The sequence below is a fragment of the Polyodon spathula genome, chromosome 15 (genome assembly GCF_017654505.1).
Source record: "Polyodon spathula isolate WHYD16114869_AA chromosome 15, ASM1765450v1, whole genome shotgun sequence".
NCBI classification, from domain to species: domain Eukaryota; kingdom Metazoa; phylum Chordata; class Actinopteri; order Acipenseriformes; family Polyodontidae; genus Polyodon; species Polyodon spathula.
Window position 1 is genome coordinate 18,735,663 of NC_054548.1, and position 24,827 is coordinate 18,760,489.

Below are 24,827 nucleotides of genomic sequence, written 5' to 3' on the forward strand. Positions count from 1 at the left end.
TCTGGTATATTAAAAGTAAATAATGTCAGGTATGACTGACGCCTGTTATATTGCAGTGATTTTCCTTAGCTTGAATATCTCCTGCCTACTTCCCACATGCATTGAGCGTCTTGTTCCTGACTCTCCCTGCTGACATGGGTGAAATCTGCCTTGTCACTGCTGGGCTCTGGGCTCTGGCTGCTGAAATGTCTGCACCCAGTTAAAGCACCCTAGGGTACTTTGACAAAAGACAGACATGAATTCTGCACGATTTATTTTTTGTTGTTGTTAACTACACCCCTATCAAAAAATTCCAGCACTAGGAGCTGTTTGATAGCTTGAACAATCCTCTGAATAAAAAGCAGCTGGACTCCCCAGCATCAACACAGAGTGTGTGCTGTACTGAAAGCCAGCTTACAGCAATGCAGTTTATATTCAGAAAATGTAGCCACAGTAAATGGGGATGGCTTGTGTACTTGATACTCCATTGGGAATCATTAACTTGACTATCCTTGCTGTACTGTATGTCCATCTGATTCGTTGTTTTAACTACCTGGATGGAGCTTTGAACACTTATAGGACTAGTTCCGATACTTGTTTGAGGGCAGTATATAGGACATGTACACCAGTACCAAATGTCTATAAATTGCACTTTTAGTTCTTCAAATGTCCACTATAAAGTCTGGCTATAGGGCAAAGACATTGTCAAAAGAACAATGCACATCATATTTAAACTGTAAGATATCAAAATTTCCTATCAGTTATGATGGCATCCTAGTGGAGATACATAGTGGAGATATCATAGTGGAGATATAGTACAAAGTATTAAAGAGGCACTTCAGGTATAAGAGGCAACAAACATTGCACGGCACTGGCCCTTTCTTTAATGACATGGGTTATCACTAGGTTGTTTGGTTGCACTATAATTTGGTAACCTCTATGTGTGTATTATCAGCCTCCTCTGCCCAGACTTTTGTAAAGCAAATAACAGTTAAGCCCTGGATACACAGTGTATTTTGCTTTGCGATGCGATTTTACAGGATTGGCCCATCGATTTTTATTATTTTGTGATGTGATTCCCTCACATCGGCTAGTGTGTTATATACCCACTCGCAAGTCTCAAAGTCAGAAACCAATGAGTTCACTATTAGGTCATATGACTGCAGACATGCATGTACTCTCAAATAAATAAATAAATAAAAAGGATAGATAGATAAATAAGTAAATAATAAGATAGATAGATTGATAGATAGATAGAAAATATATATACACACATACACATGTCAGAGGGAAAAAATCAGTAAAAGCACCAAGCTGTTTCTGGCATTCACGGAGTTGGAGTTTTAAGCACTGAAAATACGTTTGCGGCATTGAATGTTAGTACTGCATTATCTGAATGCTGCTGCTCTTCCAGGTTTGAGCATGGTTAGTGCACATTTATGCAAGTTTCATTTGTATTTTAATGTTATCATTGCCTTATATTAAAATGAATAATACATTTCCTAACCATTAACACATAACTGCCAAGTTGTGTTATTATTATTATTATTATTATTATTATTAATTATTATTATTATTATTATTATTTTTTTTTTTTAAACTGCCTGTTTTGTCAAAACTTGCAAGATAAAAAAAAACAAAACAAAAAAGTGTTTATACACCATGCTTAGAGGGTGAGCAGTGATTATATTAGTTGTAGTGATTGTGAGAGTACCGATTAGAAATGGAACCAGAATAACAGTTTTGTAACCTAGTTTTTCCCCTAGTTTAAGTCTGTACAGTAATCTGTCGCATATCCGACTGTGGTGTGACCAGAGTAAGGGCAGATATGTAAAAAGGCAGATAAATGAATCCTATTTTAAATACCATTATACACAGCTGTAACAATTACTATATCCACACAATTATTATTTTGAGATTCCTCTTTTATTAGGGAGCTCCCCCACTGAGATGCAACAATCGCATCAGGAGTGTGTTCCAGGCTTTAAAGTGCTGCCAATAAAATGGGAGTTTTCAATGCCCAGAACTGAGATCTCCCAGACAGCTGGCTTGCACTAGTTAGCCTTGCTTCCAAATTCAGGTCTCTCACAATGAGACAGCAGCTGTGTGTGCTGCTTATAAACAGCAGGCTTCCCAACATGTGACCATTTATAAATTGGATCAGAACCACTCACAGTGTAGAACATTCTGCTTGTCTAATATAATTAACCGAGACCCTAAAAAACAGTGTCAAAGAGATTTGAGAATACAGCCTTGCTGGAGAGACTGTACTTTATGTCACAGCTCCAATTTTATATTGAAAGCACAGACACATGGGGCCATTTTCTATACAGCACCAATGTGTTTGCCTCAAGAGTAATGTGATAGTCGACTCCAAACAGCACACAGACAGCGGCCCTCCAGTGATTCCTTTCTATTTGACTTTGTCACTAAAAAATAAACATATTCTATAACATTTTCTATTTCCTTTATGCTTGTGGGAATATATATCATAAGTTGCACGCATGTAGGCATTCATCAGTCTAGTCTATTGAATAAGCGAATGCTCTCCAATTCCACAACATAAATCGATAAGCAAAATGTAAATGCTCGTTTCAAAAGCTAGTTTTTTTCTAGGTAAATCTACACAGCTTTTAATTTTGTTTTTTAGGTTACCATACTTTCACTATGATTTACTTGTTAGTTATGTTATTACCAAAGTATACAGCACATTATAAAAGGAAAACACAAACTGCATTTATTCTGAAGCAGATGGAGAATTAGTCTAACAAGGCTCTAACTAGTGTGTCCTCCAGTTACATTTTGGAAAATTAACATCTTGAACTCAACATTTAGTTGACTACACACCGCCCCCACAACATACCCTGCCGCATCAAAACGACCAGTTTGCAGTTCATTCCATTTTCAATCAAGTGTGCTATTCATTTGTTCTACATTCACAACACCCATTCAATCTCAAACTTGAATGGCTTCTAATTGCTCAAACTACACAATATGTGTTGAAACATCATTGCTATAATTATTGCCAGCTCTAATTTTTAATACAAAAGTCAGTTTAGTGTCATTTCCGCTCTGAGTTAGATTTTTGGCTCTGTGATATGCTGCTGTCACTAAAGATGTTCATCTTTCTGCACTGTACTGTGTTGCTTCATCGCAGGATAACAGGATTTGGAATCCCAATGAAAACAAATGACAGAGTGATTTCCCTTGGCATACAATGTGCTTTAATCTTCTCCCCTTCAGTCATTAGAATAGATTGTTTTTCACCAAATAAGTGACTTGTCTATAGGGGTCAGCCCATTCCAAAATCAGACACTTGACTCAGAATAATTAGGGGTTCATGAAAATCAGACACCACTCTCCAGCTGGTTCCTGAGATTGATCTCAAAGGGAATACAACAACCATGCTAAACTGTCTGTTTTATTTTTGTTAAATGTGCTTTTATTTTTTTTAAATAAAAGCACAGTTCACAAAAAACAAACAATATGGTACCTGGTTGCTCAAAATAAGATACCTTAGTTAATTTGATCTATTTTTTATTCTTTTTTTTTCTTTTTTTCTTTTTTTTTAACCAAACAGTATTTTCTTTCTTAGTCTTGTTTAACACATGTTTAGCACACCTTGGTGTCTACATGTATCGTAATTTACAAAACCCTCCAGTACTCCTAGAATGCATAATCAATCTAGAGAAGGGATACAGAAGGAACCTTGTTACACTTTCCAGGTTTTTTAAAAAAATATTTTACTCGGACCAATTGGGTCTATTCCATTGATCTGTTTGGATTAATGACATATAAACCCTTTTATATATAAATAATAATTAACTAATTAAATAAACAATTGCTGAGTGTATTTATGTTTGTAAAAGGATGTTCTTTTTCTGTGATTTAAATGACAGTGTTGCCACTGTTCTGATCGATTTAGTTCTGTTCAGAGGAAAAAAAAAAAAGACGACTATCCATCAGTTTACCATTGTCATTCTTCAAGGACAAAATATTAAGGTATTCTACAAATGTAGTGTTGATAGTCTGAAATGACTGCAGCCTGTTCTGCAGTAATTAAGTAATCAAGGAGTATTATTATTATTATTTTTTTTAATATAGGTACAATTAAAAACCAACCTAGGAAAAATTAAAACAGCGTGTTCCTTTCCTGCATGTATAATTGAGTAAGGTACAGTACAGGCAGATATAATCTTGGCTTCGCCCCATGTCGCACCACACCAGAGGCGTGGTGCATTACACAATGAATGCACACCTGTCATATGTGGATATCTGCTACTGACCCTGACTGGGTGAAAATCCCATCGTATCTTGCATTCTATACTAGAGATTTTTTTTTTATAATGTATAAACATATATAAAAAGTACAGCTATTTTTATCATGGTCATACTTCATCAGGCATAGAAAAATGTCAGATGGCTGTGTCACATCAATATCAGGGTCTATTATATATTATAATTATTATTGACTAGTCTATCTAAAATGCATTATGAAAGTCGCAAACTGCCCTAAAATATGGCAATGCGGCTTCATCTCTGGTCCTCAAGGACTGCATGAAAAAAACAAAAAAACAACTAAAACAGCTTAGGTAATCAGGAAAGGCATACTCTCCGACCTTTTAAAGAATTGTTATTGCAAACATGCCTAACAATATATTTTCTTTGATAAATTCACTTTATATCTACTTATGATCAAGGCCAATGTAAAAACTGGTTGGGTGCCAAACATCTATAACATCCTGTCTAGTTATAGATAGTTTCCATCAGTATTCTTAGCACCTATAAAATGGTAAATTCTTTATCAATAGAACAATATCATCTTGTCCAGGGATCTGTGCTGAGGAAATTACTGTGCAGTGTATGAAAATAATAATAATAATAATAATAATAATAATAATAATAATAATAATAATAATAATAATATAATAATAATAATAATAATAATAATAATAATACCACTACCATCTAAAGAATCTTGCAATTGAGTATACTATGCCTAATCAAAAGTTACTAGACTTGAACTTTAACCCAGTGTTGTATTTTATCATATACTTTCAATATCACTGCATTTGATTAAGACAACATAACATTTGAGAAACAGAAATAGAAAACTGTCCCTATTTACAATTGCATGTAATCTAAGAGCTACAGTCTGCTGGTGTTTCTTTGTCAGTAATTGTTGGGTGACTCACAGTTCAGCAAAGGGCATTATTATAGGTTGCTATTTGCGGAAAAAGGTTAATGGGGGTTAAACTAGCTAATTAATGATGTTGACAAAAGCAGACATACAAGTGATCATTTTGTATTTGTGTATCTCCAAATAAAGAAACTAATAATTCTAAATATCAGAGTCACAGTCAGATTGGACGCAATGATGCCATCTAATTTACCTCCAGGGGAAACCCTGTCACCTTGATACAATGGATCAACAAACTAAAAATCCTATTTAGAAAAAAAAAGCTCTCCAATGTCAAGCTGAAATTATTACAGCTTTAAAATTGAAAAATTAAAAGAACTGATTATGAACATTTATGCCTTTTATCGCATGATAAACAAAGCTGGCTTTGACTTCTGTAACAATAAGCATTTAGTGCTCAAATGTACATTCTCCAAGATCTACTATCACACTCGATTAAATCATTTGTCATTTAAATATTCTACATTTTTTTCCCACATGTCATCTGCATCTCAGACAGTCCAGAATTTAATTAACGCTAATACTATATATAGTCATTAAAAATTTTAAATTAAAGCTTTTAACCAAATACTGTTCAAACCCTGCCTTATGAGCAAGACCCATATGGAGTACACATTATCGTATAAAGTTTACTAACATAGTTTTACAGATCGAATGTGGAACAGTAAAACTGTTTTTGAATAGCAGCGCCAAGGTAACAGCATGCGACAGACGTGATGCACTGATGCAGCTCCGCAGCCACTTTCCTTGGTTTTTACACTTTATAAGAACAATTTATACTTTGTTTTTATACCAAGTTTCTTTGATCCGACCACTGCGTGGTCACCATCTCTCACAAAGCACAAATCGAACCAAAATACCCCTTCCCGACTTACTGTGCTCTAAGCTATTCCAAAATCAAGAAAATATACAACGGTTATAATACTATGGTGACCCTGCAAAAATAACTTTCCCTTCTGGGTTGTTGTAAACATATGTACAGACAAGCCTAACAAAAACGAAACGGAAATGTTCAGTTTATAGCCCCTAAAATCACAATGAATCAACATTGTAAAGATGGTGTGCATTTCCCTGAATTTATCATGAAGATTCCATTGGAAATGTCATTTGCATGACACCATGAGATAAGGTGAGATATATACAAATGGTGTCAGTTACAGCTTTTGAAGAGTAAAAATTCACAATAACTATAAAAGTCATCCAGTTATCTCTTTAGCTAGGTATTCATTTTCTGTCACAATTGTTCTTACTTTTCAGAAATAACTTGCTGCTTATTTTTAGGGAAAAAAACAAACAAACAAAAAAAATGACCAGAAGCGATATTTGAAAATACAGAAACACAGCTATCGCCTACCTGTTTAAGCTTTTTCAGGTCTTCATCAAGCTCCAGGTTATCGAGAATCACGGCAACAAACAAGCTTAGCAAAATCTGGAGAAACAAAATGTAATGGGAACATAGGTCATAAATAGAATTTCACCAAATGCAGTATAGTGTATAGTAAGTCGATCTGCATATCTTCTTCAATTGAATAAGTTAGATGTTGGATCCCCTTTCAAGAATGCCCTTTAGTGAGTTGAGTTAGAGATTTATGAATAGGGTCATGCATTTCAAGTTTCTTCAGACTGAAGTATTTCAAGGTAATCCATGCAACGGGAAAGCTAGTTTCCCTTTAGTTGTTTATTTGCTCTGCATAAAAATCAAATCTCTACAGACCTTCCACAGTCATTAGCCAGGTATAACTGATATTGCCAAAAAAGCCCTTTAGATACAGTACATAATTTGCTGTTCATTAGGTTTCTTAATCCTATTCTACTTTTTGATTTTATTATTATTTTTTTATCAATAACATTAATATGCCAAATGAATTCCTGCACAGCCAAAGTAAACTATTTAGCTCAGTAACATAGAGTTCTGTAATATCTAAAATGTGGTGTATATCTGACCTCTTTGTTCAGTATTACTATTTGACTACTACAGAGTTAAATAAAGGTGTATTTATATCCACTGGATTCATAAATTGCTTATTTTACTGGCTTTGCATCAAGTTGTAGAATCAGTGGGCCTGAATCAATACTTGATGCAAATCACAGAATTAATCAATCGTTTAATTTACTTTTCAGAAGAAGTTTTCCACCCAGTCTGAATTCTGCCCCTTATATATATATATATATATATATATATATATATATACTATATAGATATATATATATATATATATATATAAAATAATTATATCGCCAGTATGGTAGCACGTCAGTGTATGTATTATATTTTACTGTCGCAATGGGGTGTTTACTTACAGTGTGACTTTAGGATATTATCTGCAGTGTCCTTGGTTATCAATGTGTGTTTTGTTTCACTACTGCACACAGTACATATTGTATATGCAGTGGTGTTAATTCATTTTATGGCCAATCCTTTACAGCACTAATAAAACAAGTCTTTGCCTGTTTATATAAAACTAGGCAATAGCGAAATCTGTGTTTTAGGCAGTTTCTGGAATTATCATAGCACTTTATTATTTTTACTCTGTGTACTGAACTGACACATTTCAATTGAAAGACAGTTAAACTTTTAAATCACGCAATTACGTTGTGCTGTGTGTATAATATCCAAAGTGCTTTCAATTAAAAATAAATTGCCGCCTTTTAATCTGTAAACAGGCGAGTTTCGCGTGGCCAATTCAGATCCACATTATAAACACATAAGCATAACAATAGTGTGTAACGTCTTCATGTAGGGTTTTGTAGGGTATGAATACTTTTGATTGAATGAGCATTTTTTTATATATATAATGGTTCTTCATCCAAATCAGCATGTCTATTACTACTTCTGGGATTTTTTGCAGGTAATTGGTCACTCAGTTTCATAGTGACTGTGTACATCTGTAACTGAAAGCAAGATGGCTACAGATACTTTAAATTCTGTGAGGCAGCAAAGTGATTTAGAATATCACTGTCTGTATCCATCCAATATACGGACAGCTGGAACCCTGCTCGACCAATCACATTGCTTGTTTCAGGTTCCATTGCCAGCCCTGGATTACAAATCAATCAATCAATTAATCAGCCTTATAGCATGTCAAGTTCAAGGTCATATTTTGCCTGCATTATTGATTTTATGTAACAATTAGAAGGTGTTTTAGTGACCAAAAACAAAGCATACCCACAGTATGGCAGCCCTGTTATGCCACAGAAACGAGTACAACTGCAACACTTAACAGCGTCAACACAACACTGAATCAGTGGATAATGAATCGTCTTTTAACATTTTATCACCAATCAAACAGAAATGGTCTATATGATTATGATTAGTACTCCCTTGTTGCAGGGACCAAAAGCATTTACTGGTGCATACTATGTTTTTTTTTTTTTACATACTTTTACACACACACACACACACACACACACACACACACACACACACACACACACATATATATTCATTACAGAGACAGTCTACAGTAGTGGATACTGCTTAGATATTCATAATATACTGTAGTTATTTCACATGAGGATGGCTAAATAGGCAAGTGGGCTATCTTCCTGGCTGAGACAAGCAAAGCACTCCATGTATGTTCATGGAGCATTCTGTTTAAATAACAAGTACAATATAATAAATAATAAATGCATCTGAATTCAGGAAATACTATCAGGCTCCACATCTGCTTTATAAAACAGCAGCATTTGAAACAGGACGATTCACCTTGCTACTCTAACTGGACTTGAATAAATGCAAGATAGATAAAAAAAAAAAAGTTCACTCTAGCGTTGAATATGAAAAAGTTATTAAAATGCTAGATCTTTCAACACTTGTATGCATATTCATAACACATAAATGACATTTAAATATATGCTTATGCAATGCAAGCTTCTATTTGGTTTGTGTTATACCTAACCTGTGTTTTACCTCTTCTGCAAATTCCATGCATAGGAAGACACAACACTATTTCCATATTATTTTAAATGAAAACTCCCTTTCACTGTGATCTTGCCATACTTCAGTAAATACACAATACACTGCTACTTGAAGCACAAAATTACTTTTAACTCCTAAATGTTTCACTTATTCTTTATTGTGAATACAGAAGCTATGTAGTATACATTTTCATTTAAGTGCCATACAGCAGTAAAGAGCATCTGATTTCTAACTAACAATCTATGCCCTGGGGCTTTAAGCTCTTGTCTTAAATTAAATGTGCAGAATACAAAGCAACTGCATTAAGTCACTCAACATGATGGGGACCTAGGAGTTTCTAGGCTGCAGATTACTATCACTCTGGCTGTAACCTAAACAAAGGCTCTCAATATTCAGAAGCAACATAGATCAAGGGCTTAATTCATTATCACATGGGCACAGGGACCAGGTAAAAGTTATCATGACGCAAATGAGAAGCACATACCAAGGTGGCGAAAAGATGATATAATATAAAGTAAATGGCAACCACTGGTGCCCACATATGTCCAACTGCAACAAGTGTTTGGTCCATGACATCAACCCATCCTTCCTGGGTGAGGATCTGGAACATTGACATGAAGGCCTGCAGAAAGAACAAAACCAAAAAACAACAGAGTTTAGAAAAAAAAAAGTGCCACTTCATTGCACAGTAGAAAAAAAAAAGACAAAAGTGTCGCTTAAAATGCATTAAAAATAAAGAACCAAATTCTTCCCTTTTGCATAAGAACTGTATATAACTGTTTAACTTTTACCAGAAAAGGGACCTAAGGGATTCAAAATCTTGAAAAAGTATAGGTTAGCAACTTGTTTCTGCTTTTTCTAATTCAATATTTTATGATTACACATCTATTGCAAATGTAACAACAACTAACGGTCAAGTTAATTTATAATCTGTTTTTAAATGTTTTTTAAGTCTAAAAAGTCAATTTCTGTCTAAATGTCGACTATGTGTCAACAATTATTTAGTTTGTGTTCAAGTTCCACAGCCACTGTCATTTGCAACCCTTGCAATAATATGGTTTTAAAGTTTACAACCTGTAATTTATCCTCCTATGGGTTTGAAAAGCAAATATAAGGTTGACAGCTGGCAGCTGTTTTAAAAAAAGGACCTACAATTTTATGCAAATGTGCAGTCAGTTCCCTTTTACTTTATTTTGATAAGCGCATTATTAGAATAGAGTCATTTTCTGCTAATTTATATTAGCTTGTTAATGCCTTAATTTCATTCTAGCGGTATACCTCTGAACATAAAATGATACACTTTTATTAAATAAACCACAGTAACAGGAAACAAGGATATTTAGCAAAAAGGGAGGCGTAGCCTCACACAAAAAAAGTTAACATTAAAGAATCAGTCATTTATTTTTATCCTATACCAAAATGCAATATGAAACGTGAAGTGTAAAATTCAGCTTCAAAATATTACCTAATATAAGACATGAACAGCACTTACACAGCCAATAAATCTGTGAAAGAATACTCTAACTGGAATCAATAATCCTGTAGCAGGTCTATGCTGTGTATCAAGGAAAGGGGTAAACATCATTATATTCATAGGTTTTCATGCCATCCTGAGAGCACTGCAAATGAGCAGATTCAGTTCCACGTGGGGGCTTTTTCTTCATGCAATAATTGCAAAGAATATCTTGTGGAAATGAGATTTTGTTAATGATCATCCCATGAGCTTCTACAATTAAGGAACCTGCCACTGTGTTCAACATCTGCTGACTGAAATAAACAGGATGCCCCTGGTGGTTGTTTTAAAGCACAGTCCAGCATGTTTTGGAGTCATCAATAATCACTGAACATTACTTGGACTGCCGTTTTTCCTGAAACACCATCATGTTGCATACAGATGAGATGAGCCAAACAGGTCTAACAAAAACATCACTCTTAACAAACCTTTGCTAGGGAAACTACAGTACAACCAAGAAGGTGAGACTTTTCATTTTCACAGCTGATAATGCTGAGGATAATATTCCTACGATACTGATTCAAATTATAATAACTTAATATATGTTATAACCCACTTTGCATGCTTAAGGGTTTAGGATTCAATATTTCTCTATAACCCTCAGTTTGTTGCATAAATTACTTTTTTTTCCCCCAGAAATTGAGTTAGGGCCCCAAGATAAAGAGTTATATTAATACATTAGCTTACATATTAACTGAACTGGGCCCTGTGTTTAATTAGTTCTTACCCTGGGAAAGGTAGTGAATCTGTCCAGATCTTCCACGAAACAGAACATCTGCAAACTGATGGCTGACATTACAATAAGAAGACTGGCAGTGAACACAACCAAACTGCCAAGTTTCTTCCCCGGACCGAAAATTTTGTACACAAAGTCTTCCAGTGCCGGGGAAATCTTGATCAGACGAACTACTCTGAGGACCTGTCAAAGATGAGAATACTGTGAAAATACCAACCAACCATTTCTGTGAATCTGTTTTTAAACATTTAATTAAACTAAACTGATTCACACACACACACACTATACCTATATATATATATATATATATATATATATATATATATATATATATAGAGAGAGAGAGAGAGAGAGAGAGAGAGAGAGAGAGAGAGAGAGAGAGAGAGAGAGAGAGAGAGAGAGAGAGTTAGCAAAACAGCAAATTTAAATTTCTGAATAATAATAATAATAATAATAATAATAATAATAATAATAATAATAATACATTTTTAGAACCCTTTATCCTTTGTCCAGCTATCTGGAGTTGTCCTTACAGACAATGTATCTGAGTAGACAAACAATAAATAACTCTTGATCAAAGATACAAAATTGTATCTCATCGACCTCTGGCTAGATAAAAGCTGGTGCATCTTGTCCAGCTTTGCCTTTGATTGCTGGTGTGTGTGTGTGTGTGTGTGTGTGTTCAAGCCTGGTCACAGAGAATACAGCCAGAAATGTAGTAAAGAATTGAATTACTTTACATATAAATTGTAACACTTGCAATTACACACACACACACACACACACACACACACACACACAAAACGTATATGTACAGAAATTTTGTATGCCTAATTTTTTTGTACATTTACTGATTTAACACTAATGTAAAATGAAGCAGTACATTTATGTAAATATATAATTACCCCCCAGATGGCCCTTTATACCGGTTATAAGATGAAATGTCATTTTGCCCCATAATGCCATTCTACTAGAATTTGCATTCTTGTAAGGCAGAATACAAACAGCACAGCCTGTGTGGTCACTGTATTCTTCACACAAGTAAGAAAACAGTAGATTTCAACAGGTTCTTTAGATCTGCCGCATCATATTTCGTAGTCAATTAAGAATCAATGGAACTATTCATAATTTTGTCAACTTTTATTCAGGAGTGCATCAGCCACAACTATGCTTGACTAGGTTTAGGGACCATCCACAAAATCTATCATTAGCAGGGACTCTGCATAAAAACACTGGGCAATTTAAAATTGACATTTTGCTAAGTTTTGATAAATTGTACATTATTTGATACAATATTTATTGATTTTTGTTTTGGGCCACTGAGTCTTTAAAGTATAATAATTCATGAAACAATCCTTATTTCAAGGACAAAGAAAATGGTAATAAATGAACTTGTTATAAAACCTAATTCATGTTTAAGTTTTGGTTGAGAAAATTGTTACATTGCAGTCAAATAATCGCAATTTTTTATTTATTGCATTTAATTAACCCCACTGCACCAAGTGAATTTGTCTCTCCCAGGAAAACAAGGCAGTCCATCATGATTGATCAGTAGTCAGCCCTTGGCTGTGCACATTTTAATAAATGTTTCAGCTAAACATTCTTAACAAGCAAAGTTAAGAATTATACTGGTACGGGTGGCTTTGGCATTCCCTTTTGTGCTATAAATCATTAGAACCCTTTGCATGGAAGGTCTCAGTTGCTTGGGTAAGCAGGTCTTTAATGGACCCAGATTCAGTTACAATGAGTCTGCCAACTGATGATGTGCAAGATAAAAAAGGTTGGAAACCAAGTGATATGAAAAATAGTGAATTCTGGCCAACCCCTGTATTCTGGATGGAGGGCATGCCTCCTAAAATTACCCTCTGTGAACAACAGGAAAACATTTATAGAACCAGAACCATTGTTCATTGTACAGAGCTGACTCAGAGCAGAGCAGTTAAATGCAATCCTTTTCTAATGTAATAAGTGCAGAGGTGGATCACCAATGACCTGGTCCAAACCTTGCCCAGCCTGCAGTCACTTAGTCAGACACTGTCAAATTCTGTTTGAATGTAATAGTCCTAAAGGGACGTCATTTTCACACTTGAATGTGGACCCACAAGATGTAAAGATAATTGAATGTGTGGGCTGTAACAGTGGTCAACCAGTGACATGGGCTCATTTGGGTAAACTAGAATGTGAGGAAGGTGTTCCTGCCAAATGTGTACAAGTGTCTTGCAGGTATCAAGTGAAGACCCTGGTCGCCCACACCTGTGACGTACAGCACTGGATGCACAAGCCTGTTGTGGTGTTCGCAGAGCCACTTCGAGCTGAGCCAGAAGGAGAATTCGAATCTTGCTGGGAACAAGCTGACTTATTAGTAGCGTTCCGCGTTTTCGGTTTTTATCTTTCATTTTTTTTTATTTTACATATTAAAATAGGGATGAAATCGGTACAAAATAGTTGTACATTGGTAAAAATCAGGGGAAGAAATCTCAGAAAAAAACACTTTACATTGTTGAATATGATGAGTAGCAATTCTGGTTTCTAATTAATATGTCCCTGGCATGTATGATAAAGCCAAAGCTATGCAAGTTGAAGCCACATTTTCCCAAATAAGCTAGTACTTTGTGAACATTTGGGCAATTGCTGTGCTGACGGAAATATTATCTACAGAAGGTATGAGCATGACATCAGCCAAACAAGCCAGGTTTATTAGCCTTGAAATCATAAAAAAGAAAATTGACAACTAAAGCATCATCATTTTCTGTCCAATACTTATGATTAAGACTGTCGGCATTAGGCAGTGTTTTACTACAGACAGTACTGTTACACGAAGTCACCAATATATACCTCTCTGCAATAAACAGTGGCTGTTCAGCAAAGCATGAATGTGTACCTCAATGCAGCAGCACCCACTTCTGCCATTTTTTATTTTTGCATATTTCGAAACATTTGTTTTCTTTTGAATATTCATAAACTGATTTACGTTTTCTCTACATTCCTCATCCACTAAAAATATTAATTTGTAATTAGACACACTGCCTTAAAACAATTTGATCCAGCGAGAGCAGATTGACAAACTCTATGGAACAGAGTTAATATGCCAGAAGCAAATGAACTAGGTTTGATTATAGTAAGAAAAAACAAAAGTATTGAAATAAATAAGAAACCTAATATAATAACATTAAGTAAATGTATGAGCAGTCCTAAGTGTTAATATTCAAGGTTGCATTTGCTTGTTTAAGGCGCTACTGTAATAAAAATAGACGGTAAAAGCAGGAGCAAGCATTACATTTAATCAATTTATGGATTAGTTCAGTTTCTGTCTTCAACTAAACAAAAAGTCTTTTAGACATTACAATATCAATTATAGTTATGTAAAGGTTTTAGTTATGTAAAGGTTTTACTGCAAATAAAAAAAAAACAGAGGAACTGTTAAGTTTGAATATAAGACAACAAAGTGTAAACTGTATTTAATAACTTAGTAAGCTTGCTGAAGATAACTAATTTTGAAATTCTTTCTTCACCTGCTTAAAAGCAAAAGCAGTATTGGGCATGACAAATAAGTTCTGGCTATTGATATGGGATTTTTGGTGATCATCAACTTAAAAGCCAAGGTCCTTTCTATAATGAGCGATACTGTTAATATTAACAAACAAAATACCTTTTGGTACCAGAATAATTGTGTATACAGGGAAATGTCCGTTCTCTTCATTATATTATAGAAATTAATGAAAACTTGGCGGCCAAAGCGAGCATTTCATTTAAATTAGAAAAGTTGTCTACAGTATCAGTTCTTATCAGAAAGGTAGCGACTTTAACAGGAATGATGTTTGTGAACCAAACATTACTTCATGCTGTAAATTTGGAAAAGTGCTTACAGTAGAGTTTCATATTAGTTAAAATACTGGCCTTGGCAAGTAAACAGGGTATCTGAAATCTGCTTGTACAGGGGAGTTATTAGAAAAGAGAAAGGTCATGCTTAGTCCAAGCATGGTGCAGTTAATATGACAGCATTATATTTAACCCTTTGAGGTCTTATGTCGGACCAGTCCAATGTTGGACCCTGTCTGACATCATCAAAAAGACGTCAATCACAGGTCTCTAGTTGTTTTTTTCTCTCTGGAAAAAAACCCAGAAAACCTTTCAATAGCTGAGTGAGACCAATAGACACTGAATGAAGCCGAAAAAAGGGGTGTTATACTGTTATATTAATAAAATAATGACTTGTATTGCATCATTGAGGAGTTTGGTGATAAAACGAGTGATCAGGAGAGGATTTATCAGTATGCATGATTATAAAGAGGTATGTGAAAAAAACAGCGAACAAGGGGTGGGGCTTTGCTGGAGATGCAGTACTGATGTCCTTTTCCTCTGCAGGCCTTTTAAACCTGTTTTACTCTGAAAAAAATATTTTAAACTCTGAAGTTGACACCTCTATAAAAAGTCCAGATCACTCGAAGCTGCGGCTAATTTATGAGTGAAATCAAACCAGGACAAGCTCGCCATCCCGCCACTGCTTTCCTGCATTATCGCTTACCAAAACCGCTCACCAAAACACAACGCACCTAGGGGAGAGATACCATGGTAAATAGGTGTGTAATATATAGTTGCTCCAACACAGCAGGTCCACTGGTATCTCTCCACAAGTTTCCTAAACAACTGGCACGATGTCGGCAATGGGTGAAGTTCGTGAGGAGGATTAAGGATTGGGATTCTAAGCCCAACAGCGGCAGCTGCATCTGCAGCACCCACTTTACCAAAGACAGCTTTATTAATTTAATGATATTCAAGATGGGTGCTGTTAAAAAAGTTAAATTAAATAAGGATGAAGTACCATCCATTTATCAGGATGGTACCTGCAGGACAGCAGCATCTTCTAGTAAAAAAAGTTAAATCACTGGGACTCAAGAGGCTGCCAGGAAAAAAAAGAGGTGCAGAGGGTAAGGGCATGATCTTATCATTTCATTAGAATTATTGCTTATAATGAACGTTATGTCACATTCTGCATTCCTGTGAAGTCTCTCGATTTCGTCAGGACACTCCCGCGTAAGATCTTCTGCCTCCGGATTATTTAGATTGCCAATCTTAACATAAACTTCAGCTTTATTTATTTTTTATTATTTTCACCATTAGACCTGCGAAAATGCCTTAGGCTACTTTATAATGTTGATGTAGGCTAGATGTATATGTAAGAATTATTATATGATTTGTTCAGAGAAAGTTGTGCAGCAAGTCCAAAAAAGGAGACCACTGGTTCTTGCGTTTTCATAAATTGACAGGTATTACTGTACTTGTTTTTCATGTTAAATTGTGGCTGATCTGTTGCCACGGAGAGGCGACGCACTCGGCTATTTTGTACGGAGTTCCTGAGCTGGGAGAATGTACCTTTTTTTGTTCTTTGTGTCTCGAAATAAATACAGTGGAGTAAATGTTTCATTATATGATGTGTACTTATATAAGCTGATAATCATAAGTGAATTGCATTCAAAAATTTTATTTTTAAATGAAAATGTAAATCTTGTCAATTTCAATGAAATGGTCACCCAATGCAAGGGGATTTCAGTCTGAAGCCCAAGTCAGTCAGTAGCACGGTGTAGAACACTGGCCTAAGTATAAAAGTGTATTTGTTAGATGTTCTCTGAGTTAACTAGCATGTTACCTAATTAGCCTTTTGTTATCAATTATTGTTAACAGGTGAGGGTCCATGAGTACTATAAAAATAGGTAGCATAGGCACAAGTTTGTCATTCCTGAATGTGAGGGAGCAGAAAATGGCAAAATATGCTCAGTTAAGCGAAGAAAAAAGACAAATCGCAAGAAAGTGTGTCTGTACTGCTGTGGCCAAGACCATCAAACGATTTGAAGAAACTCGCACTCATGAGGACCGAAGAAGGTCAGGCAGGCCAAGGGTGTCCTCAGAATCAAAGAACAAGTTCATTCGAGTCACAAGTCTGCGAAACCGGTGATTAACTGCCCCTGAAATACAAGCTCAGCTAAATGCTACTAGAAGTACAGATGTTTCAACATCAACTGTTCAGAGGAGATTGTGTGAAGCTGGCCTAACTGGAAGAATTGCTGAAAAGAAACCATTGTTAAGAGTGCAGAATAAGATGAAGAGACTTGCCTGGGGCAAAAAACACAGAAACTGGATGTCTGAGGAGTGGAAGTTGGTCTTATGGACCGATGAGTCAAAATTTGAAATATTTGGGTCCAACCGCCGAGTATTTGTAATATAACTAAAGCAGAGAGGGTGAGCGCATGAGTTCTACATGTGTGGTTCCCACTGTCAAGCATGGAGGAGGTAGTGTCATGGTCTTGGGTTCCTTTGCTGCTGACAGACTTGGTGATCTTTATCAAGTCCATGGCAAGCTCAACCAGCATGGCTATCATAGCATACCTCAGAGCCATGCCATTCCATCAGGATTATGGCTAGTTGGACAGTCCTTCATTCTTCAGCAAGATAATGAACTGAAACACACCTCAAAGTTGTGCAAAAACTATCTGGCGAAGAAAGAAAGTGAAGGACAACTCAATTTAATGACCTGGCCTGCACAGTCTCCAGACCTCAATCCCACAAAACTTGTATGGGATGAACTGGACAGATGAGTCAAAGCAAAGCTACCCACAAGTGCCCTACATCTCAGCTGGGAAGACATGTCGGATGATTTCCTGCTGAAACTTGTTAACCAAATGCCTTGTGTTTGTGAGGCTGTTATTAAGGAAAAGGGTGGATATTTTGAGGAATCCAAGATTTAAAGACAATTTTCAATTTTCTTGAACATTGCTTTGATACTCCTTATGTTTTGTTTTGTATACTGTAACATGTGTTTTCATTTTCAAGTATTTACAGAAACGTATACGATGTAAAACATCGTCAATCGTCATTTGTCAATTATGAAAGAAACCTAGTTTCCAGCAAGTGTACTCAAACTTTTGACTGGTACTGTATGCTCTTACAGTTTAACTGCACTCAATAATTACTTTTTATGTTTCTGCACCCCACCTTTTAACATTTTCATTATAGCCTGAATTTAAATGAAAATAACTGGACTGGTGACTGTATGCTTAGCAGCTTTATTCAAAGGCTTAAGATAAACCCCTACAGTCTTTGTTCAATATTTTGTTAACACACATTTGTATATGAAGTTAAACTACATTGAAAAGGCTCTGAGGGTATATATTCTAGACCCACAATGTATTGTTTGTAGCAAGGATCCTGTGAACTTTGGTTCACCTAAATTTTAGTGAAAGGAAGGGTTAAAAATGAAAACCATGAGATCATGTTCCAATATTTTGGAAAGTAGTTTTATCCAATTCATTTTTAATGTTTTTATATAACTCAAATTTGTTTTTAAAAAGAGTTAAGCGTATCCTTCTAGAATATATTATTGATGACCAGATTTAATTGGGACACCTGATGTATTCAATGGAGAGAAAATCCTATATATGCCCAGAGCAAGACCCTATTCACCACCATTGAACTTGATCTTGCAAGCTGATGTGGTCCATGCTCTGAGGGGTTCTGAAAAACTGATTGCTGTTTGGTCGTATTTAGAAGTGTGTCTTTTGATGACAGTTCTTCTTTTTCAATATATCCTACACTATACTTCCATAAACTGGAAGGTAAGCCTGTATTTGAATTTATATCTTGTTTATATCGGATTCATTGCTATAAGGTTTTGAAATTATGTTCTAGTCTTAACAGAGTGATATATTATGTTGTAGGATTTAATGGTGGGAGCTTTAGCTTTTTGCATTTTACGGCCTGAAGGCTAAGCATATGATAACCATATTTGTATTAATATATTGAAGAATTAATGCTGTTAAACCTGTATAAGCACTGGATCGCCTAGATTGCTAATCACTTGGGATTTACAGTGGTCTGTGCAACCAATCAATTCTATTTAAGCATTTAATAGACATTAAAAAGCACTACCACTGTTCTGATTCATTAAACTTTAAATTAAAATGAGTCTGTGTGATTTTCTTGATTATTATAAAGTTATCTGAACATATAGCATGCTCAATGCATGAAGAAAACCACTTACAAGAGTTTAAAGCATCTCTGTCCTCCTTAAATGTCTCCCCTGGGTTTAAGAGTGTGCTCACAGTACAAAGAATATGCAATTTTGACAATACATTAGTTGTAACTGCCATATAGTTTATAAGTAGCACTTTTAATCAAAAAAGACACTTAAGCTGTTGCATTACCATATACTAAAACAATTGGAAAGTAGAAGTTATCTCTTTTTTCCTACACTGTCAAATAACATGGAAAGGTATACTGTTTAGTCCAGAATAGAAAGCATAGACTGTACTCTTTAATTCTCATGAATTTACCTCTACTCTGTCCTCATTTAATTGGATAGCAGCAATATGGTTGTTGCTTGTATTAATAGATGCCATGTCATGCAGGGAGTTGGCTTCTAATTCTCAATTGAGAAATAAAAATGTTTGTCACTGCACCCTGCCTGTAAATCTCCACTAAGAAATCATACTAAAACCTTTCCAACTTTTAAATCTAACATTTTTGAGTCTGAAGTAGAATAGATTTCTTAAATTATTACCGTCAGACCATTTAATTTTTGTTTTAATATTCATATTATTAAGATCATACTATCAAGATATTCAGTCTGTAGGATTTTTTTTTTTTATATTTTGGTTACACTGTGTCGTTAGCGAGCTATAGCTTGCTGGAACTGGAACATTAAATGAATGAATATGAACACCAGAGTAACCGCAAACATTGAATACCAGAATCACCTCACTGATCCCAATCCACCACTCCTATCCATAAAGTATGTCAAATCAATGCCTGCTATTTCCAATAGTATTCCTTTTGTTTTTTACCTGGAAGTAAGTGAACTGAGAATGATACAAGTCTGGATAAATGTGCAGGGTCGTTCCAACTACCAACAGGGATTCAAATTTGTGAAGGGAAGAGCTTATGTAGCCAGTGAAGCCCAAGCACCAGATCTTCAGAAGTGCCTCCAAGTCAAACAGAACGGTGAAAGCGACCTGGGAGATAAAATATTGAAAAACAGTTTTGGTTTTTAAAGAAAAAATGCATATAAAAATTATTACATTAAAGCATCTGCTTTACAATAAAAAATGTGGACTAAGGAAACCTCCTTAGCTGACTTACATTCTGTTCCTTATATAGAAGACAGAAGACAGAGGTTGTGTAGGAGTGGAGAGTGGGAGTGGAAGCAAAGAAATAAAAGGAAAACACGGGATAGCTGTAGCTTGGGTGTTCTGGGGTTTGTCTATTTTGAATAGTTTGGTAGTGTTTTGTTTAAACCTTTGATTTGTTCCTGTTCCTGACAAGAGGGGCTTCATCTGACTATATATTATATATATTATATATATATATATATATATATATATATATATATATATATATATATATATATATATTCATAGCCTTACTTCAATTTTACCGAAACATTTGGGAAAGATCTGACCGTTCCGTAAAGGCGTTCTGAAGTCCTTCAAGAAAAACTTTTGCACGTACTACCATGATGGTAAGGGTCAAATAAATTTATTTCTATATATATAAATATATATTATATATAATTATATATATATATATATATATATACACAGCTCTGGAAAAAATTAAGAGACCACTGCAATTTTTTCTTAAATCAGCATCTCTACATGTATGGCAGCCATTCCATTCCAGTGTCTGCTGAATTCCAACACAGGCACACCTCATTCTACTGAATGAGGTACTGATTAGGGGATCACCTGAACCAAATCTTATTTAACGAGGAAAAGTATAAAAAACACTCCTGTGGTCATCACTATCCTCTTGCAATAGGACCAGCTGGATGGCAAAACAGTGCTAGTAGTACCTCAAAAGTAATTGGAATCAAAAAATAACTATTGACCATGCCCAAAGAGTTGAAAAGGAAAGTTTTGAGTGAGGAAAAGAAGGGATACAGTGAGCGTCGGGTTGCTTCCATCCTTAAAATTTCAAAGACGGCAGTTCACAAGGTCAAGCAGCACACATTGGGGAAAACAAAGCTACAGACTAGCAGAGGGCAAAAACGACTCTCCACTGACCGGGATGACCGCCAACTCATTCGAATGTCACTCAGCAACCGTAGGCATGACATCAAGTGACCTACAAAAAGAATGGCAAACGGCAGCTTGGGTGAAGTGCACAGCGAGGACGGTTCGAAACAGGCTCCTAGGGGCAGGGCTGAAGTCGTGCAAAGCTAAAAAAAAAAGCTCTTCATCAATGAGAAGCAAAGAAGAGCCAGGCTGAGGTTTTCAAAAGACCATAAGGATTGGACTGTAGAGGACTGGAGTAAAGTCATCTTCTCTGATGAGTGCAATTTTCAGCTTTGCCCAACACCTGGTCATCTAATGGTTAGACGGAGACCTGGAGAGGCCTACAAGCCACAGTGTCGCGCACCCACTGTGAAATGTGGTGGAGGATCGGTGATGATCTGGGGGTGCTTCAGCAGTGCTGGAATCGGGCAGATTTGTCTTTGTGAAGGACACATGAATCAAGCCAAGTACAAGGTTGTCCTGGAAGAAAACTTGCTTCCTTCTGCTCTGACAATGTTCCCCAACTCTGAGGATTGGTTTTTCCAGCAGGACAATGCTCCATGCCACACAGCCCAGTCAATCAAGGTGTGGATGGAGGACCACCAGATCAAGACCCTGTCATGGCCAGCCCAATCTCCAGACCTGAACCCCATTGAAAACCTCTGGAATGTGATCAAGAGGAAGATGGATGGTCACAAGCCATCAAACAAAGCTGAGCTGCTTGAATTTTTGCGCCAGGAGTGGCATAAAGTCACCCAACATCAATATGAAAGACTAGTGGAGAGCATGAAAGCTGTGATTGAAAATCAGGGTTATTCCACCAAATATTGATTTCTGAACTCTTCCTACGTTAAAACATTAGTATTGTGTTGTTTAAAAATGAATATGAACTTATTTTCTTTGCATTATTCGAGGTCTGGCAACACTGCATCTTTTTTGTTATTTTGACCAGTTGTCATTTTCTGCAAATAAATGCTCTAAATGACAATATTTTTATTTGAAATTTGGGAGAAATGTTGTCAGTAGTTTATAGAATAAAACAAAAATGTTCATTTTACCCAAACACATACCTATAAATAGTAAAACCAGAGAAACTGATAATTTTGCAGTGGTCTCTTAATTTTTTCCAGAGCTGTATATATATATATATATATATATATATATATATATATATATATATATATATATATATATATATATATTCACACACACACACAGAGTCTCTTTCTCTCAGAAAAAGAGAGAGAGAGAGAGAGAGAGAGAGAGAGAGAGCATTCTATGCCATAAGAATAATTTTTTTCAAAATCAAAGCCAATCAAATTTTGCTTAATCTTTACTCTTTGCGGCCCACTTATTACACACACTATTTAAAATTAAGTTTATTTAAAGTAAAACAGGTTTAAAAGACACTGCATATCAACAGGACACTTAGAACTGCATCTCCAGCCCCACCCCACCTCTTGTTTGCTGTATTTATCACATCCCTCTCATAGTCGTGCATACTGATAAAATGATTGATCAGGAGAGGATTTATCACCAAACTCCTCAATAATGCAATCCAAGTCATTATTTTATTACTATAACATCTAAAAAAACCTCTTTAAATATCTATGATCTATATCAATTCTTTGAGTGCTGTTTGCGGAAGCAGCTATCTTGTTTGTTTATGACTGTGGTGCAGGGGCTATGTGTATTGCTCCAATCTGCTTCCCCCCTCTTTTTCCGCTTCTCTTAGCTCCTATCAGTCTCACTCGGCCATTGAAACGTCCCAAAGAATGCGTACAGACAATGTTTTCCGTTACATGAGAGTAGATGTTAAAATTTCATGCTGACTTGAACTCAGCTCTCGCCAAGATAAGCACAGTGCAGTCTTCCCAGTGCATCAGCATGACAACTGTTTGGATTGAGCAAAGTATGCTACACCTCTGGGGTCTTGAAGTAGTCACCTTCCATCCTCTGTGTTTCGTCGACTAGACCACGACACCTCAAGAAGGCTTGATGGTGATTCTGGCGGCCCAGCATCTCCCCCCTCCTTCCCCCACCCAACTCAACTCAGCTTACTTACCCATACATCAGCGTTTCTTTCTTTCTATGGTGCTTGAGATCCCCAACCAGAATATTTCTGTCTCAACCAGTCAGTTGCTGCTCCTCTCTGCTGCTTCAGATAAGTTCTTCACTGGACAACGCAACTCTTGGCCACTGAATCAGACGTCTCTAAGAAACTGGGTTGTAAATTGTGTCACAAATCCTCGACAATCCACCTCCACTGGGTAAACCCAGCCTCTCCATCCTCGTTGTTCCGCTTCAGTGGCTAGTTGAGCATACCGAAGTTTCTTCCTCTCATACACCTCATCTACAGCATCCAACTTTACCAAGTGAACAAGACATGCTGATCCAGACCACAAGACAATATCTGGTCGAAGGTTAGTGGTGGCAATGTCAGGTGGAAAAATAAGTCACTGACCATCATCTGCAGACATTTTCCAGTCTTTAGCAGCTTCCAGTTGTCCTGGATGAGGCTTGGTTTTAACACCTTTTCTTGGCTGTTGCTCTCCTGGACAGAGGAATGTTGTCTTTTGTGTGTAATGTTTTGATGGAACTGGTGGCAACTTATTGGTCATGTTACGCTTGTCTTCCAACGCTAGGCCAAACATTGCAGCACCTGGTCATGGCGCCAAGTAAACTGTCCTTGGCTAAGACCCACCTTACATCCTGTCAAAATGTGCCTTAATGTTACAGGTGATGAACACAAAGGACATAAGGGATCCTTTCCTACCCAGATGTTTAGGTTCTGTGGTGATGGGAGAACATCATATGTTAACCTAATCAGGTAACTGATCCTGCTCTGTTCCATTGTCCATAGGTCTTGCCAGCCTTTCTTGAGACAGCATGGAACTCACAATCATTTCCTGATGTATGAACTGATAAAAGCTTCCAGCTTCTCTACTGTTGTAAAAAAAAAAAAAAAAAACTTGTACAGTCAGTGGCCACAGCAGTCACGACAGTAGACCAAACAAAGCACCAGTGTTTCAGTTTGCCCAGTAAAGTTCTGCTGTCTATGTTCTTCAACCCTTCCACTGCTTATTGTCCAACTTCTCACACACAAACTGTGTCCTTTAGATCCCCGTCGTACCATCACCCAAGACTTTTCACTGGCTTCTCAGACACTGTTGGTATTGCCTCACCATTAATGTAGAACCTTTTTATCTACTGCTTTACCTTTAATTATAGAGATTAGGAATGGGGCGGTATAAAACGGTATGATAACTGTTAAAAAATAAATAAAAATACCGTGGTAACCTTAATATCATGGTATACAGTACATCATGCAAATTATAAAATAAAGGCTTAAATTAAGAAAGACTAATGTAAATCACTTAAATTATTGTAATTCACAAAAATAAAACCAACAAATCACACTTCCTTTTTTTGGA

The 24,827-nt window shown here is 36.1% G+C and overlaps 1 protein-coding gene across 4 annotated transcripts in view; it reads right to left on the minus strand.

Moving 5' to 3' along the window:
* The window catches only part of nalcn (sodium leak channel, non-selective), a 126,836-nt gene that overhangs the window by 39,160 nt on the left and 62,849 nt on the right, over positions 1 to 24,827 (minus strand). For all 4 annotated transcript variants that reach the window (XM_041272287.1, XM_041272286.1, XM_041272284.1 and 1 more), the window contains 4 exons: positions 20,185 to 20,352; positions 11,339 to 11,530; positions 9,583 to 9,720; positions 6,534 to 6,608 (listed from right to left, as the gene is read on the minus strand). In XM_041272287.1, coding sequence (XP_041128221.1) covers positions 6,534 to 6,608; positions 9,583 to 9,720; positions 11,339 to 11,530; positions 20,185 to 20,352 — 573 coding nt within the window. The remainder of the gene's footprint in view (positions 1 to 6,533; positions 6,609 to 9,582; positions 9,721 to 11,338; positions 11,531 to 20,184; positions 20,353 to 24,827) is intronic.